Here is a 17107-nt window from a genome sequence, read left to right as displayed (position 1 = left end):
TAGATGCCCATTGAAAATGTTAAAAGTTTTGGTAGATCTGCTCAGGCCTGGCACACAAAGAAAATGGTGAGTCTAATGACTGCTTAACTAAAAAGTCTTAATTATGTCTATTTTGATTCTTATGCATTGATACAACTATGCTTAAATGCTTCTAACAACATAAAAGTCAAAACAAAGACCTCTCAAATTTTAATAAGTTACTATTTGACTTTGTTGAAAGTGATCCAAGAGATAAGCAAGAGATTAGTGTTTCACTTGACATGTCTTTTTAGCTCTTTGGCATTTTTAAGTTTTCATATAATGTATTTTGTTAACTATGCTACATTTATACTGTTCATATAAATGTAATTTATCAACATTGCAGTGTATGAACATTATATTTATATGAACTAGGTATAATAGCAATAAATATTTCCTTAACATGCATGATATTAGTAACATCTACTTAATGTTCATTAGTTCTAGCAAATAACTTTTTGCAATTTAATTCCCCTACTTAGTGCATTGTAACAAAATATTAATGTGGAATAAGAAGAATCAAACAAGCTTATTCCTTCTATGTCCCCTCTTCCCATGAAAACAAACCAAACAAAAATGATCAGTCATTTGTTTAAAGTATAGCCTATAACTTTGGGTGTGTAACCTGGAATAAACAGCCTATAATTCAAGTGTAATTTCTAAGAGGTAAGGTCTATCACTCTCCTGAGGCATCAGCAGAGTCTTCCATTCTCTAGCGTGATTCATGGAAATGCTATTAATTTTACCTGAGGATTATACTCGTACATCAATGCAAGTAATACAGAACTCACATTATCTTAATAGAAATTATTCAACTTCATTGGTATATATAACATTATTTGGTGTTACATCATTGGATGTAACAATTCTACTGGATCAAAAAGTATGTTAAAATTAATATTATCTACTATATTACATTCATAGATGATCCTAAAAATTGTGAAAGACCAATCCAACTGCAAATCATAGTTTGGGGAGGGGGGTGGTGTGTGTTTAAAAGTCTGAGAAACTATTGCATTAACCAGTCTGACTTACCATATAAAGGTCTCCCATTTATTTCTGTATTCCTTCATTCCTCCTGTAACTGAGACATGAATAAAGCATGCCTTTGAAAAAAATTACTGAGCCTTCAAATACTTTCTATGCCTTAAATTTTCCAAAAAAATTCCCTTGATGGTTTATTATTAACAATTAATAAAGGACAGAGTTTGTTATTTGGGTGCATCTATCTTTTCCTTCCAATGACCGCTTCCTGGTATCTACTCCATCATTAGGTAGAATGCAATTAATTTTTTTGGTTTAGTACAAGGAAATGCTTGCAAAACATTATTCATAGTTTATTATTAGAAACAAACCCTATTTCAGCTGTGTCTACTACTGTCAGTCTAGGGCAAGGAATAAAATTGGATGTCTTTATATATATAAAAAAGAAAGAACTATTATTAAGAAATACACTGTTATCAATTAGATTAGAACTTCAGATGTTTACTGAATTGTTATTTCAGCTCTCTGCATGCTTTTTTTTTTCTTTTTGTAAAGCTTCTTACTTCCAACATGAACTCTAAGAGAAAATAACTAAAAGCTTCACAATGCATTGCCTTCTTCACAGTAAGGAGAGACTGTAACTAATTGTTGGTATATCTCTACTGTGTATAGCTCTACTTCATGATTCATTTTGAAAAGTTAGTGGAAATTCCACAATCAAATACTGAGCTAATCTTGATTTTTTTAAGATTTAATAGAAAAAAAATACCATCTTAAGTTTACTTTCTAGTTTACTAAGTGTCACACTGTGGGTATATACGGTATAACCTTTCATCAAATCTCCAGTTAAAATGAATGTATTCTTCAAATATATAGTGGAACACTTTGCAAAAGGGTGGGTGCAACTGACTAATATTCATATCATGAACTTCTTTTTTCCTTTGCAGCGCTACCTTATCTGCCTTTGTAAGATGAATGGTAAAAACAAAATATTATTCCTATAAATTTATCAGCATATTGGTTTTAATCAATACTGGTAGATATACTACAATTTTATCCATAATTATGTCCTAACACAGACGACATATTGCTTGCATTCCTGGATTGTAAGAAGGTAATTGATGTTGATGCTCTCATGTCTATACTCTCTAATTGTCATTCTTCCTGCACATTTTCTTTTATCTAGACAAAAAAATTGCAAAGAGGAAAGATAAGATCTGAATGAGTCTCAGAAAGGCTGAATAATAAAATGCGATGCACATTATGTGGTTTATAGAAAATTACACTTTAGAAAATTACACTTAAAAACCATCTCTGAAATTTAAAAAAAAAAAAAAAAAGAATAGGGGTTTTAGGCAAATTACTCCCATTAATGTCAGTGGGAATTTTGCAGCTAAGATCCATCCGTACTGGCGTTTGGGGGAAAAAAATAACACTATATTGTCAGGAAATATAATGCTTTTTAGTAATTGTGAGGTTACCTGGAGTTTTAGGAGCTCACATGAGGGGGAAGATAATAGAATACCCATTAAATAGTGTCCATTAGATTTCCAGTGGTAATTTCGTATGCAAAAATATTGCCTCTTGGAGATTTCTCTACGCCATCTTTGTCTACTCAAATCTGGAGTGTCCCCAGATAAAATATATATGCTGAATATGATTATCTTATGAACTATATGAGATAAATATATTCACCTACGGCACCTTATCAGCTGTCCTGTATTATCTCATTTCTTTCTTCGTAGGCTGGAATCATACAATCATTTAGGTTTGAAGAGACCTTTAAGACCATCGAATCCAACCATTAACCTAGCACTGCCAAGTCCACCACTAAACCATGTCGCTAAGTGCCATATCCACACGTCTTTTAAATACCTCCAGGGATGGTGACTCAACCACTTCCCTGGGCAGCCTGTTCCAATGCTTGACAACCCTTACGGTGGAGAAATTTTTCCTAATATTCAATCTAAACCTCCCCTGGTGCAACCTGAGGCTGTTTCCTCTTGTCCTATTGCTTGTTACTAGCGAGAGGAGATCCCCACCTCACTACAACCTCCTTTTAGGTAGTTGAAGAGGGCGATAAGGTGTCCCCTGAGCTTCCTTTTCTCCAGGCTAAACAACCCCAGTTCCCTCAGCCGCTCCTCATCAGACTTGTGCTCCAGACCCCCTCACCAGCTTCATTGCCCTTCTCTGAACACACTCCAGCACCTCCATGTCTTTCTTGTAGTGAGGGGCCCAAAACTGAAAGTATTCGAGGTGGGGCCTCACCAGTGCCGAGTACAAGGGGACAATCACTTCCCTAGTCCCTCTGGCCACAGTATTTCTGACATGAGCCAGGATGCTACTGGCCTTCTTGGCCATCTGGCCACACTGCTGGCTCATATTCAGCTGGCTGTTGACCAACACCCCCAGGTCCTTTTCCACTGGGCAGCTTTCCAGCCACTCTTCCCCAGCCTACAGTGCTTCACGGGGTTGTTGCGACCCACGTGCAGTACCCATCACTTGGCCTTGTTGAACCTCATACCATTGGCCTCAGCCCATTGATCCAGCCTGTCCAGATCCTTCTGTAGAGCCTTCCTACCCTCAAGCAGATCAATGCTTCTGCCCAACTTGGTGTTTTCTGCAGTGTATGTATAGAAGGGTTACAGCCTGTGGAAGAATTGCTTCTTAGTCAGCATGAAGATTTTCTTCGATTTTTCCATTTTAAAAAAGAAAAAAAATGGAAAACAGGCCCTTCTCTACTTCATTAAAATGAAGGAAGGACTCTCTGCTTCAGTAAAATGAAGGAAAGACTATATTTGGCCTTTGCCTACTGTTTTATTGGGCCCATAGATTCCTTAAAATTCCTCTCGGACAACATCTTACATCAGAAATAAAAAGACAATAGAAATCTTTACAGTCCTACTAAAAAGCAATGATTTAGTGAAATAAGAATCCTTGAATTTAAAGATAAGATAAAATCAAAACTAATTCTCAGCTTATTTTCCACTGCAGTAGTAGCCAGGACATGCGGGGCTAACTCTGCGTGCTTATTTCCCTTGGGAGCTATCTGCACGCAGGTCTTTTTACACTAGGCAGCAGTTTGAGGAAATGTGTCCACAAGAATCATGAACAATTCTACCGGAAGAATTGTTGCTTTTAAAATGCCTTAATCTTTCTCTCTCTGCCTAGTTTGGAACAGAAGTATTATTTTGTAGAATGTAATACATGGTGTATACAACGTTACCGTAACATTAGCATGACACTACTTCCATTCAGATGGTACGGAAGAACATTAGGAAATAGACTGAAACTTTAGCCCGGAGCAGTTGTTTCACCTTGAGGACGAAGGCTTTGTCTGCTCTGCTTTACATGGTCCAAAGCTGCCTTTTAAGACTAGCACGTACCCTACCAACACATCCAGGTGATATGCTTTAATGCACAGTCAGACAAGCCTACATGGAAAACCTCTGGATTAGCCTTTGTGTAGAAGTTCTATGGGTGGAAAGTGGACAGAAGAAAGTGCAAGCTTTGTTGAAGCCTGGTCTGGAGATAGTTTTCCTTTATATCTTCTCTGCTTCCCCTGTCCTTTGAGGGATCGTAATTTGCTGCATGCAAAGAGGAACAACTGCTGCATACTCGCCTTCCTGGGTCTGCCACGATTGCTCTTCATATTTCACAGGGATCTAAATCAGCAAACCGAGAACCAAATCAGCAGATTTCCCAGTTCCCCCTACCCCCGACTCTATGGTTGTGGGGTTTGTTGTTGTTTTGTTTTTAATTAAACAACTATTTCACTCCTGTATCTAGGCTTCCCAAATACTATTGGGTCCCTTTCATAACGGTTCATGAATTCATCATAGACCTCATCAGATTTTCTCCAGAGCACTGTAAGGCTTACTCTAAGACTGTAAGGCCTAGTTATACCTAATCCTGGGAGTGTCATTAATTCTGAAAACTTCAACAGCTTTATATTTTTCCTTATTTCTGCCTAGCCACCTTGCTCCGCATTTTGTTTCCTTCACACATTCTAACGTTCATGTGATGCGTTAATTGATACAAGAACAATCCGCGGCGTGTTATTTTCCCAGAATTTGCTGTCATCATTGGTGGCAATCTCTAACAAGACTGAGCTGTGTATGCTGAATACCAGTGCAAGAATGCTGTTGCAAACATTAAATTACAAAACTTTCTGTAGTAAATAGTGTTCTGACAAGAGCACCCGGAAAACGGATCGATTTTTGCTCATTCTTTCTTCCTTACTGTAATAAGCAAGGCCTTGCTTACTGCTCCTTAACAAAATAGCTTTACAAATGTAAATACCATTGCTTCTGCTTTGCATGCATTTTTGGTTTGAAATGCAATTGTACTGCAGTTGTTGGGAGTCTGATGAAGTCCGATTCTGTGAAACTTTTTTGAAATACAAATGTTCGGCATAATGTCATTGACCAAATTGGTTCTGAGAATAGTTTACCAAATTGTCTTGAGCTGTGTGTGCATTTGCTCTTTGTGGCTGTTACCATGCTACTATTTCATGCATGAGTAAAAAATCTGTACATGTATAATTCAGATTTCTTGTAGTTAAAGCTGTCGTATTTATCTAAACTAACATGTTGTTGTTCAACTACCATGGCGTGTATTTAAGAACATGGTAGAAATAATTATCTTGGTACCTGTCTCAATGAAATATTATCTATAATAACAGTTATTCCTTTAATTATTTTTAAAGTAACTATATAGTAACAATGTGCATGCACTGCAGAATAAGAATGAAAGGTAATGAACTCAAAACGAATTTTATGCATTTTAACTACATTTTATGATGTGACTAATGATAAATTTTCATTAGAAAATGTTAATCAAGCAAATAAGTTTGCACTCCCTCTTTCATCAGAGTTTCTGTAATTAGTGGTTTATGTTTATTAAATTATTTTAATTTTTGTCACATATCAAGGACAATCTACCATATGTTTTAGACTAATTAGCACTTTGTTTATTTTAAGAATTCCATTAATTCAGCAGCTACTTTTTAAATACAGCCAGCATGGAAAAGGAGACTTTGCCTGAGTTTTGCAAGAAAGAAATAAGGCTCCTCTTTATCACTAGCCCACTCTGGCAAACACATAGCCAGATCCTCGGCAGATTCAGGCAGAGAGATGAGTGAGGTTCTAGATGCAATGCAAGTATGTACTTTGTCTTTTAAAAACACAGAATTAAGTGGAAGTCATTATTCTTTTATGTGCAACATCCATGGTTTACAAATACCAACTCTTCTTTCAAAAGGGAAAAATAAACAGAACGCACATGATACATATTTAAATGGGGCTAGGAAACTAGCTTTACTGTTTCTAAAATGGCTGGTGGATTTTGTTAGTACTAGAATATTATCTACCTTTACAGATCAACTCTGGTCCTTTTATAAGTAGCTGTGTACCTTCTTTGGAATCATAGTACATTAAGAGACCCTGTGACCGTCCTGCTCTACTCCCCTTATTGCTAACGTGAAGCCCTTTTTTCTAAATAAAATTTGATACTATGCCAACATTATGTACCAAATGTCATTTCTGAACAATGATGATGTCAAAATGTTACGATGTTTTAAGAGATGTTGATACTATTTGTGTGTTAAGACAAAGAGAAAATAGCACTAGAAAAGGAGCTTTTATACCTTGCAAAAGCATTTCTGAGTATATTTAAATCAGTTTCTTTACAGAGCCTAGTTTGATATATATTGCAAATAGTTTATAACTTATGATTCACCAGAATAGCAATTTGTGTGGTCAGCCATCCATGATCACAAACACAGCAGAAAATTTGACGTTTTCCCCACTTTCATCCACTGTGCTTTGAAAAGTTTACATTGAATTCAGTCCGTTGGACACACAAGAAAGGTTTCTTTACAGTTCTAATATGTTCTGCATCGATACCTTTCATCAGGCTGATACAATATGATGCAACACAAAACCACGAAAAGCCATGCAACTTGTCTGATTAATTTGGTTGGAGACCGTTAAGTACAAAACTATTTTGCTATACTGAAGCAGATAAAAAATCCTGGGATGCAAGATGATTTGCTCTGCTTACAGATGACTTGTAGTAATAAATAACAATATAATATCGTGGTTTATGTAATTATTCCTGTGTTATTTAGCCAGTAAAGATATATCATTTCTTCAGTTGATAACAAGTGAGGTGAAAATATTTTGTTTATATATCACAATGCAATACAGGAGAAAAATAACAGAGATGTGTGTAAAAGCAGGTCTAGTAACTCCTCCACACCACAGTGTTTATACAGAATTCGTATGTTTTACTTAATACCGTGATGTTTGCACATTTACATGCTTTCTAATAGCATATGGATAGAAATTTTTTATTTTCCGGCCAACTAGCATCCAAACCCTAGCATGCTGCACAAATGCAAGTGGAAATATCTGCCATGATGAACAATTGCTTGTTTACCTCTCTCATGTTCCAGGACTCTGAGAGGTTTGTTTATTTGTTTGTTTCCCATCAGGATGAGCAGTTCTTATTTCTCTAAGCGTCTGATCTTAATTCTCCTAATTTATAGGTGCTTATAACATTTACTCTCTAACATAAGTCATTCCTTCTTAGTGGTTTACTACGTAAAATAATTCACATACTTTATCTTTTAATAATAAGGAAGAATCTGTATTTAATACAGCTTCAGTATAAATTCTTCTATATTTTTTAACTCTGTGTTTTCAGCTGAAAAATCTAATATAGCAGACTTTCCCTAGCCAGAAGGTTAATTTCACAGTTCAGAGATGCTACGCCCAGTCTAATCACTGGTTAATCTTGAAATAACTTGAGGCTTACAGACTTCTCTCTCTGTCTGGATGCACTTTGCTGCTACCAAGCATCTTGCTGGCCCAAGGAATATCACACTGAGGCTGGTCTGTGATCTGCTAGTGAAGGTTTTTCTTAGTAGATTGAATGGCAGCTTAAAATTAAAATTAAAATCTTTTGAGAAAACTAAGCCATGAAAAGCTGCTCAAAAATCTTCAGCTGAAATTAAAGAAAATAAAGATATTAGAAAAAAATACAGTCTTTAAACAAAATCAAAGGTATTTTGCAGCTAATGCGTTCTTTCCTTGAAATTTGTTTTTTTAAGTCACTGAAATCTTAACACATTCCATTTAAAAAAAAATCCTTTTTTTTAATTTTAGAATTTCGTATGAGTAATTTTCTTTCCTCTCCTAACTTTGTTGAGCTTGTTGCACTCTGTTCTCACTAAAAAGTCCTTCTCATCCTTTTAAGTGTATCTCTTCTCCTTTGACACTGAGATCTGATTTTTAAGATTGCTTTCCTGCAGGGCTACTCTGATCTAGTAATCAATGCTTGGATTAAGTCTTCAGAATCTACTTATTGTTGTGTAAGCAGCAGACATTATAGGCTTCACAGGTTGTTGGAAAAAAATTCCATTCTTCTAATTGCAAACTAAAGGAAGGGAAAAATTACTGCTGAGCTTTGTGGGACTAAACAGTGGTCATGGAGCCTATAAATTGCAGTGGCTGAATGCTGACATAACTTAGCAACATCTTGGCTTTAAATCCCTTTTTTTTTTCTTCTTTTTTTTTCTTTTTTTTTTTCTTTTTTTTTTTCAGTAAGCACAGACTGCTTATCATGAATAAGATTCCACTGTGTTAACTGCCTTGTTAAAGCTTAAGTTTTGCTCTCTGACCTCTAGAGAGATATAAAATTGAAATAAAACTGAATTCTCCTTTTGAAGGCTAGAAGAAAGCACTACATAGATCTAAATCAAATGCTGACTGTAGTTCAAAAAGAAACGTCAAAGGAGTTAAGCGATACTAAAACTATTGCTTTAGTTTTAGTACAGCATGAACGTCAGAATGACATGAAAATCAGAGCTTCAGAGTTAATTGTAAACTCAGCCTATAATATCATATCCTGTGTTCCAGGAAATACCATTCATTGTATTTAGGAAACATTAAGCATGTACATGAAAATGCCTTACGATCTAGTACACCATATTTTATTGCCAATATAACGGTTTTTTTCTTTCTTTCTTTCTTTTTTTTTTTTTTAAATATATGTCCAGTATTTCTGATGTAGTAATGGAGAAATTTGAAAACGTACTTTCCAGATAGCTACAGGTTTTGACACACTTCTTTGTTTTGAAATAACAAGAAAAAAGTTATTGACTTAGATTTGTAAGAGCACGTAGCGGGGAACAACACAAATATTGCATCACTACCCATATTATTTTAAAACATAAGAAAAGTTTTATTTTAGTTGTTTGTAGATTAGATGACCTCATTGTTAATGGTAGCTAAACATTTCTATGTCCCTGTGAATTATAGAATACTTTTGTATTATTGATTAGAGCTTTATTCTTCTCATCCATTTCAGATCTCCTTGGTAGATTTTAAAAAGCTGTGTGAGTGCACAAACTTAGTTACAGGTGGTATTTTTCTATATTACTCAGACAAAGATACATAAGTCTTACTCTGAAATTCTGAAAACTATTGTGTAAAATCAGAGTTTGAAATTTTGGGGCCAGATTACTGCCTTGGATAAATTCTCATAGGTTTTTCACATGTCACGAAGACAACTAGCTCAGCATATATGTAACACTGAATATCAGGTTATGCAGTGAATCGTTTATTGTGTTCCTTCTCATGTAGGTGATCTGGTGTTCAGTGAATATATGCAGTTATGTACAAACGTGCTGCTAAGGAAAACTTGAGTTACATACTTTCAAACTTTCATATTACACGGACTTCAGCATCCCTGAAGCAATAACTTGTCAGTCAGAAACTAAAATAAACATAAAACTTCAATTAGGAGAACATGCTATGGCAGCAGTTATTGCTTGAGTGGGAAATAACTCTTCAATGTTTGTGAAGCAAACAACAGGACGTGTGTCAAACAGTGACATCATAATGAATAAACAGAAGAGCTGTCAACTTTAGTTGTAGTTTCAGAGTATTCAGTGAGTGCTTTGGTAAATGAACTTGATGCTTTTTTTTATTTTTTATTTTTTTCAATTTCACTGTGTGTTTTACTTCTTCCTTTTTTATGAATGAGTTTTTACTACTAATACTAAGCAGGGAAATCTGGCTCTTTAGTAAGACATTGTCATAATATTTTAAGTATGGAAAGTAGAGCCCTTAAGAAATACGCTGCTTAAAAAATAAGTTACTATGTAAATATACCATTAATTTTCAAATGGATTTTCATTCACTATTTTATCTTGTGAAAAAAATAATACAACTAGAAAATGTGGCTTAATAAATACCTGCTCAAATTAACAAGAAATAACTTCAGCAGCACTTCATTATTCAGAAACTGTTGTAGAAGAATTGTTGTGTAAGTAAAATTACAAAAGGTAAAAAGTTTTCTGAACAATTATCAGACTATATTTGTGGGAAGCTTGAGGCTGGAAATGGTTGCACGTTTTGAATAAAACATTGCATTGACTTAATTTTTCGTCCAAAACAGTAAAATGATAAGTTTCAGCCATTTAAAGCTTTTGAGTCGATATCTCCGAAACAATTTTTTTTTTTTCATAAGTAATTTTTGATGGAGTGCTGCTTTGTTAGCCTGATGGTGATAAGTCAACACATTTATCATGATTAAAGCAAGTATCTTTTTCACAATTTCTGATTTAACAACTTTTGTTTTATAAATATTTACAAAATTTTAGACTAACACCCTGTAATCGCAGTATAAGGCTGATGAAAAAAGTATTTTCTTAGACCCTAATGGACAGGATTCCAAAAATTTGCAGGGAAGAAAGCAGAGCTAGAATTAAGCATAGGTAAGCCCAATACTCTGACCTGAATGAGAGGTAAGTGGGTCAGACTAAGAGGTTGTGCTGGTGCCTTTAAGATAAAACAGCATCCTCCAGATAGATGTAAAAGTTGTCCCCATTCCTGTTAACAACCAGATAACTTGTCCTGTATTAAATGTGATACTTCTCTCAGGAGCTAATTAATTGATTCATAGTTTTAGCCTGGCAGATCTCTGCCTATGGTTTTCAAGCCCTGCTGCTGTCCCATAGTTAGCACTCTATCAGGCTGCTCTGTTTGGCCACCTTATGTTCAGCTTGTAGTCTAGTTATCACGTGCCATCCAAAGGCCTTGTGTCTCATCCGAAGGCCTCAAGTGCCGTTGTGCTTGTTACAGACACTTTTACTGTGCCTGTTCTCCCTTTTGTCTGCCACTTGTATTTGGTGGATTCCGAATCATCACCCTCGCAAGCATTTGCCTATTACTTCATAAAGTGTCGAATGTCTACTCAAGCTCGCAGTGACCCATTTCATATACGCAATGCCTTCACACACTGGCTGACATAATTTCGCTCTTGGTATTAGGATTGAGAATTACTACTACATTAATATGTATAAGAGTTATACAACAGTTATTGTTTCAACTGGAATAGGAAAGAAATATCCACCGCTGGGAGGTTTTAAATTGCCTATGAGTTGTTTCATACCATGTGCAGTTGATGTGATACCGGTCAATCGTAGAACGGCTTGGGTTGCAAGGTACCCCAGTGCTGATTCTTGTCTTAATTTTCTCTCCTGCTCTCTGCCCTCATCCAGCTCCTCATCATTAGAAATACTAACTAAAAGACTTATATGACCAATGTCTCAAACACAGACTTTTTAAGGAGTAATAGAAATACAAATTTAGTCTTCAAGATGTAAAAGAGAGGTATTTTTTCATAAAGAGAAATATAAAATCTCTTACTCCATCAACAGCTTGCTCAGGTTTAGTCATCTGGATGTAGCTGTGTGAATTACTTCCTCTGCTTATTTAAAAAAGAGATTCAGAAGCTTAATCAGCTGATTGTTTTCTAAACCTGGAATTTTACATCTGTTTTTGTGTGGTGTTGCCTCAGTAGAAGGAATTTTTTCGTGTTATCTCCTAACGCATTTTTATGATTTTTTAAACACATTTTTTGCAGAAAAATAATACAGTGGCATTTCGAAGAAAATCCAAAATGAGAAATAACTAGGAAATGGTGCTATAGGAAAAGATTGGTGGGTTAGAGTGAACAACTAAGGGGGTCATAGTGAAAAACTCGTTGACTGTGAATCAGCTGTGTCATACTGTTTTTTTTGAAGGGAAATATTTTGAAAAATGTCAATATATGTTATGTGTTGCTGATACAGTTATAGAGCTGATGTATTTTAAAACATCCTTAGACAATTCTGAATTGAAATATTGGAATACTTTAGGCAACACACATTAAACAATTGTTAAAAATAGAAAGAGAAGACTGGAAGGTAACTGAAGCAATAGAGGATGACTTTGTTCTGCTTCAAGGATGAAATGTTTTCTATGTTCACTGTGATGCAAGCAAGTCAGGAAAAATAAGAAAAAAAAAAGCATATTTGCAATTGAGGGGGTTTTGGCAGTTTCATTCAGGATGAAACTGAGGACAGTTAAGCTCTGCTTCAGGGCTTACAAGGTTCTGGAACACCCCCTCCATATCATGGAATAATTTAGGCTGGCAGTGGCCTCTACAGCTACCTAGTTCAACCAGTTCCTTAAAGCAGATCTACCTTCAAAATTACATCAGGCTCTACAGGGTCTCATTCCGTTGAATTATGATCATCTCCCAACATAGAGGTAAAGTGAGAGAGACTGCATGGACTCTTTGGACAATGTGTTTCAGCACTTAATCACTGTCATTGTGAAAAAAAATGTGAAAAATACTAGGGGAGTTCAAAAACAGGTTATATTGGAATCTTTCTGCAGCAGGCAAAGCATAGCTGATTTTATCTTGGTGCAGGAAGGAAGATGAAATAGACTGTCTCTTTTGGATCTGTATGTCTATGATTTTTGTGGTAGCTAATTCTGTAAATAATCTATTTTTCTACTTTTAATTGCAGCAGGAAAAGAATCAGGAAAGTTCAAGAAATAAAGGTAAGTCCTAATTATTTTCAAAATGTGGAAGTTCGTGTAATTGTCATAATTGTAACATCCATTGTTGGTAAAAATTATCCAGACAAACTGTTTGCTGAGCGTTTTGGTGTTTGAAATGATGAAAATATATCAAGGAAAGGAGGACAAAATATAGAAAGTAAATGCACGAGCTACTATTTTTGGAACTCTGCTTGAGATGAACAAGGCTCACTGCTGTACTCTGCACAGCTTCCCACTAAGTTTGTGTCCTCAACTGTGGGTGCGTATTCTACTTCAATGAAACATCAGTACTTTCATTTTAGCTTCTCCCTTTTCATTCAGTTAATCTGTAACTGGATGTGATTCCAATTTATGCACAAATTAATCACGTCCTTAGTATGCTGCCCTGCAAAACTACTGTCATCTGTGGGTTTGCATACAGTTTTTTTATACTTTCACTACACCTTAATCTGTGCCAGTGGCTAAGCACTACATGAAATAGAATATCCAGGATAAAGAACAGCCTTGTATCAAGAAAATTAAGAGTTCAGAAACCCAAATTGTGGATTTCATGCTTCTTTAAAATATAAAGTCTGATAAGAGACAGGACACCCAAATCTCTTGGTGAAAAATTTGCTAAGCGAGCACTGAAAAGCAAAATTGCCAATAAAGGCAAAGATTGTTCTTTTGATATTTTAGTTGCTTATATAGGTAGGCTATGAGGTACTTCAAAAAGGAAAACAAAGGGAAGGTAGAAGAAGAAAGAAGACCAGTTAAAGATTACAAAGAGAGGAGAGAATTAAGTGACAAACTAAGCTATACCTTTTTTATTGCCTTAGGAAGCAATGCTTAATCACATCACCTGAATTAGCTGTTCTTAATTCAGTTATTTATGTATCACAGTACTCATTAATCTCAATTTCCTTGCTTTTCCTCACACTAAGGCTATACACAGGCATCTAAAGACAAACTAAATCTGATGGTTGTTTGGAATCGTGTCAGGACAATTACATCATGCTGATACGATGATTTACATCATCTGAAAGACCTATGGTCCTTCATTTGAAGAGTTTGCATGGTAAAATATACTGACAAAGTCCCTTCTGTTTCGCCAGTTTGTGATTTATAATTTTTTGTTTCTGAAGTAATACAATATCAAGTTGGATCATCTCTAGATGTAGTGAGTGTATCCATGATGTATCGTTCAAAAACCTTTCCTGTCTTATGACTTAATAGAATTATATAAAAGACTGTGAGAGCTCAGATTAGGTTACGGTAATAAAATACTTATGAACACTTAATTTTAGAGAAATTACAGACTTTAAGTCTCTACCTACAAATAAGGATCCAGAAGTTGACTGTTCTTTGTGGATTTTTATGCTTTATTTCAGTTACATTTTGCTGTTTGACACTCCCCCTCCCATCCTCAACCCCACCCTGTTGCCATGTGTGTGGTCATTACGGTACATATGCGAGGAACAAGTAAAAGTAGGAACAAAATAAAGAGCTAGTTGGGAGTGCCCATCGTATTCATTAGCTGTTAGTTTAGTTAATCAGCCACAGTAACAATTTGCCAAGACTTATAAAATATTGCCCACAACTACAGCCAAAGGAAAGCATTAAACCCTACTTGAAGGGAGATATCCATTATCTCCAAACAGGCAGTGAAATTGGTGCTCAGCTGCGCAAAATTTGTTGTGATTATATCTGTAACATCTCTTGAGGAAACTTTTAATGCACTAAACTTCTTGCGCACTGTGCTTGTCTCTGCCTAAACTGACAGTTCAACTTGGAAGACTTCAGTGGTCTGAAGGACTACTCGCACACACAGTAGGCTTTGGAATATATACACACACACACACACACAGGTACACTTGATTGCTTAATGCTTTTTGTGGGGGTGGGGGGGTGTTTTGTCGTTGGGGCTTTTTTTGGCTTTCTCTTTTCTAATTCTTTAAATTTCTTATTTGTTTTCATGTGTTCTTTTTCCATGTCATTGCAATTTCAGAAAGATATTTCACTTGTAACTCACTGTATACAAGATGTTAAGAGTGTTTCTGCTTAAAATACTGGTTGTTTTGGATGAAATAAGGCTAAATTCATGTTTTGGAATGAACATTCCTGCGTTGGCAATGAGCAATTATGTGTAGTATCTAAATGTATTATGTTCTGCATGTGTTCTTGTGAGATAGGTAAATTGTTCTCAGGACAGAGTTCTAAGAGTATTTCTTACATTCTCCACATATGACAGCTACTGTATACTGTAAAAGGACATAAACATTTTCTGTAGTTCCTTAAATGTTCTGAAACTTTCAGAACCAATGTTGTTCCAAATTCACAGGACAATTACAGCTTATGTTAAATGTCCCTACCAAATGAAGCTCTAGAATCTCTTGTGTGCCTCATAACTTCCATAGATATCAGTATTGCAGTAGCTAATTTTTACCAAGAATTTCTTTAAGATTGCATTTTTATAAGAGGAAGATATTGCAGCAGAATTAAAGTTAAATGCCTTTTGACTTCTGCAGGATCAATACGTTAGTTACAAGCACCATTCCGTATCTTTTATTATATTATAAATGCCTAGTAATTTTTCATTTTACTTCATTTATTGCTATGAAATAAACCTGATTCCTATCAATATTTTAGTAATGATGTTATTGTTTTGTAGTGTTTGGTTTTTCTCCTGATATTTTTCTGACCCGCTTGTTCTTCCCATCTGTTACTTCTGCTGTCAGCCGCTAAGTCAATCACACCAAAATAGAAGCCAGTACTCAAACATGCCCTGTTCTGACACTAATCTCATCTCTCCCTGGTCTGTGATATTCTTTTTCGTGTTTCATTTAATGGATAACAGATCTTTGTGTACACTGTTTGAGGAAAAAGCAACACTGCTTTTATATAAAATAATATGTTAACATTTAAAAATTTTAGCGGCTGCTGGCAAACTTCCTTATACTTGTGAGAATTTTTCATGCGTGATTATCACCAGTGCAAAATAGAAATGAAATTAGTATCATAACACGTCTTCAATATGAAAGAAATAACAAGGCAAACAACTAAAACCTTGCTAAATTTTACTTGCTGGTTTGGCCTAAACCATGACAGATTGACAATTTGACCTTCTTTACCTCTCTTTTCCAGTGTTAACTCCTTGAGACAAATGAACATTTTATTCCAAGCCTATAGTGAATGATAAAATAGGTATTTTTGCAATAAATTGGAAATATGTTTGTCAATATCAGAAATTGTGTAGTATTTAAGCAATGTGCAGAATTTTCTTCCCAGCTTATGCTTAACTTTGGAGACTTTCAGGTGCTTTTAATGAAGTATATTTTAAACTTCAAAGTGGAAATTGTTTCTAACAACATTATATTGGAAAAAAATTATTTCTGAAGAACCAGAAGGCTGACTAGTGACATACATCAACTCTTTGCCAAACTTCAAACTCATCTCAGTTCCTTTGCTTAGAAAAAGCATGGGCACACTGGAAATAATGAGTCACAAAATATTTCAGTTAACTGGTAACATTTCAGATGATCAGTTCCTAAGCTCAGTCACAGATATTTTGAATTGTGGTGCAATAATTCTGGTTTTTTAAGAACCAAAAATTAATTTCAATATAGAAAAGTAGCATCTAATAGATTTTCTCTGGTTTTGTTGCTGTTTTTTAGAAACATATATCAGAGCTAAAAAGCTAAAAAACAGTTTTGAATTTAGGCTGAGAGTAAGGTGGTCATTTTGCGGATATTGAACAACGAGATGATGCTGTACACAGCTTGTGTAACTTTGGCTATTTGTTTTAGTGACTTAAAGAACAGTTACTGAAAGATATAAAAACTGCTCCAGCTAAGATTTGGAAAACATACACTTTTCGTAGCATTTGCAAAATGTGCATGCAAATAATTTTAATGATATTAACTTGAACACCTTTACTTTAGTTAAGTGAACTTTAGAGACTGATTCTATACTGTTAAAATTTTTGCTAGGTACTATTGATCTAAGCCTTGAATGTTATTAACACCCAAAACCAAACCAGAGTACTTAAAATACTGACAGTGTTTTAATTACAACCTGAGTTTCTAATTGTCTTCAATCCTTCTCATTTTATGCTTACCTTAATACTCTGAATGTCAAATCATTGTTGACTCACAGATCAGTTTCAAAAATATAATTCTGTATTATTATGAACATATTGCCAGACTATTCTGATACCACTAACAGAC

General features: G+C 35.1%; 1 protein-coding gene across 1 annotated transcript in view; it reads left to right on the top strand.

Annotated features, from left to right (window-relative positions):
- The window catches only part of FSTL5 (follistatin like 5), a gene marked incomplete at both ends in the record, with an annotated part of 297136 nt that overhangs the window by 10323 nt on the left and 269706 nt on the right, over nt 1-17107 (top strand). Inside the window, one exon of the mRNA XM_082482814.1 lies at nt 12869-12902. Coding sequence (XP_082338940.1) covers nt 12869-12902 — 34 coding nt within the window. The remainder of the gene's footprint in view (nt 1-12868; nt 12903-17107) is intronic.

Source organism: Vanellus vanellus (assembly GCF_965231255.1).
Source record: "Vanellus vanellus genome assembly, chromosome: 4".
NCBI classification, from domain to species: domain Eukaryota; kingdom Metazoa; phylum Chordata; class Aves; order Charadriiformes; family Charadriidae; genus Vanellus; species Vanellus vanellus.
This window is presented reverse-complemented; position numbering and strand designations above follow the sequence as displayed.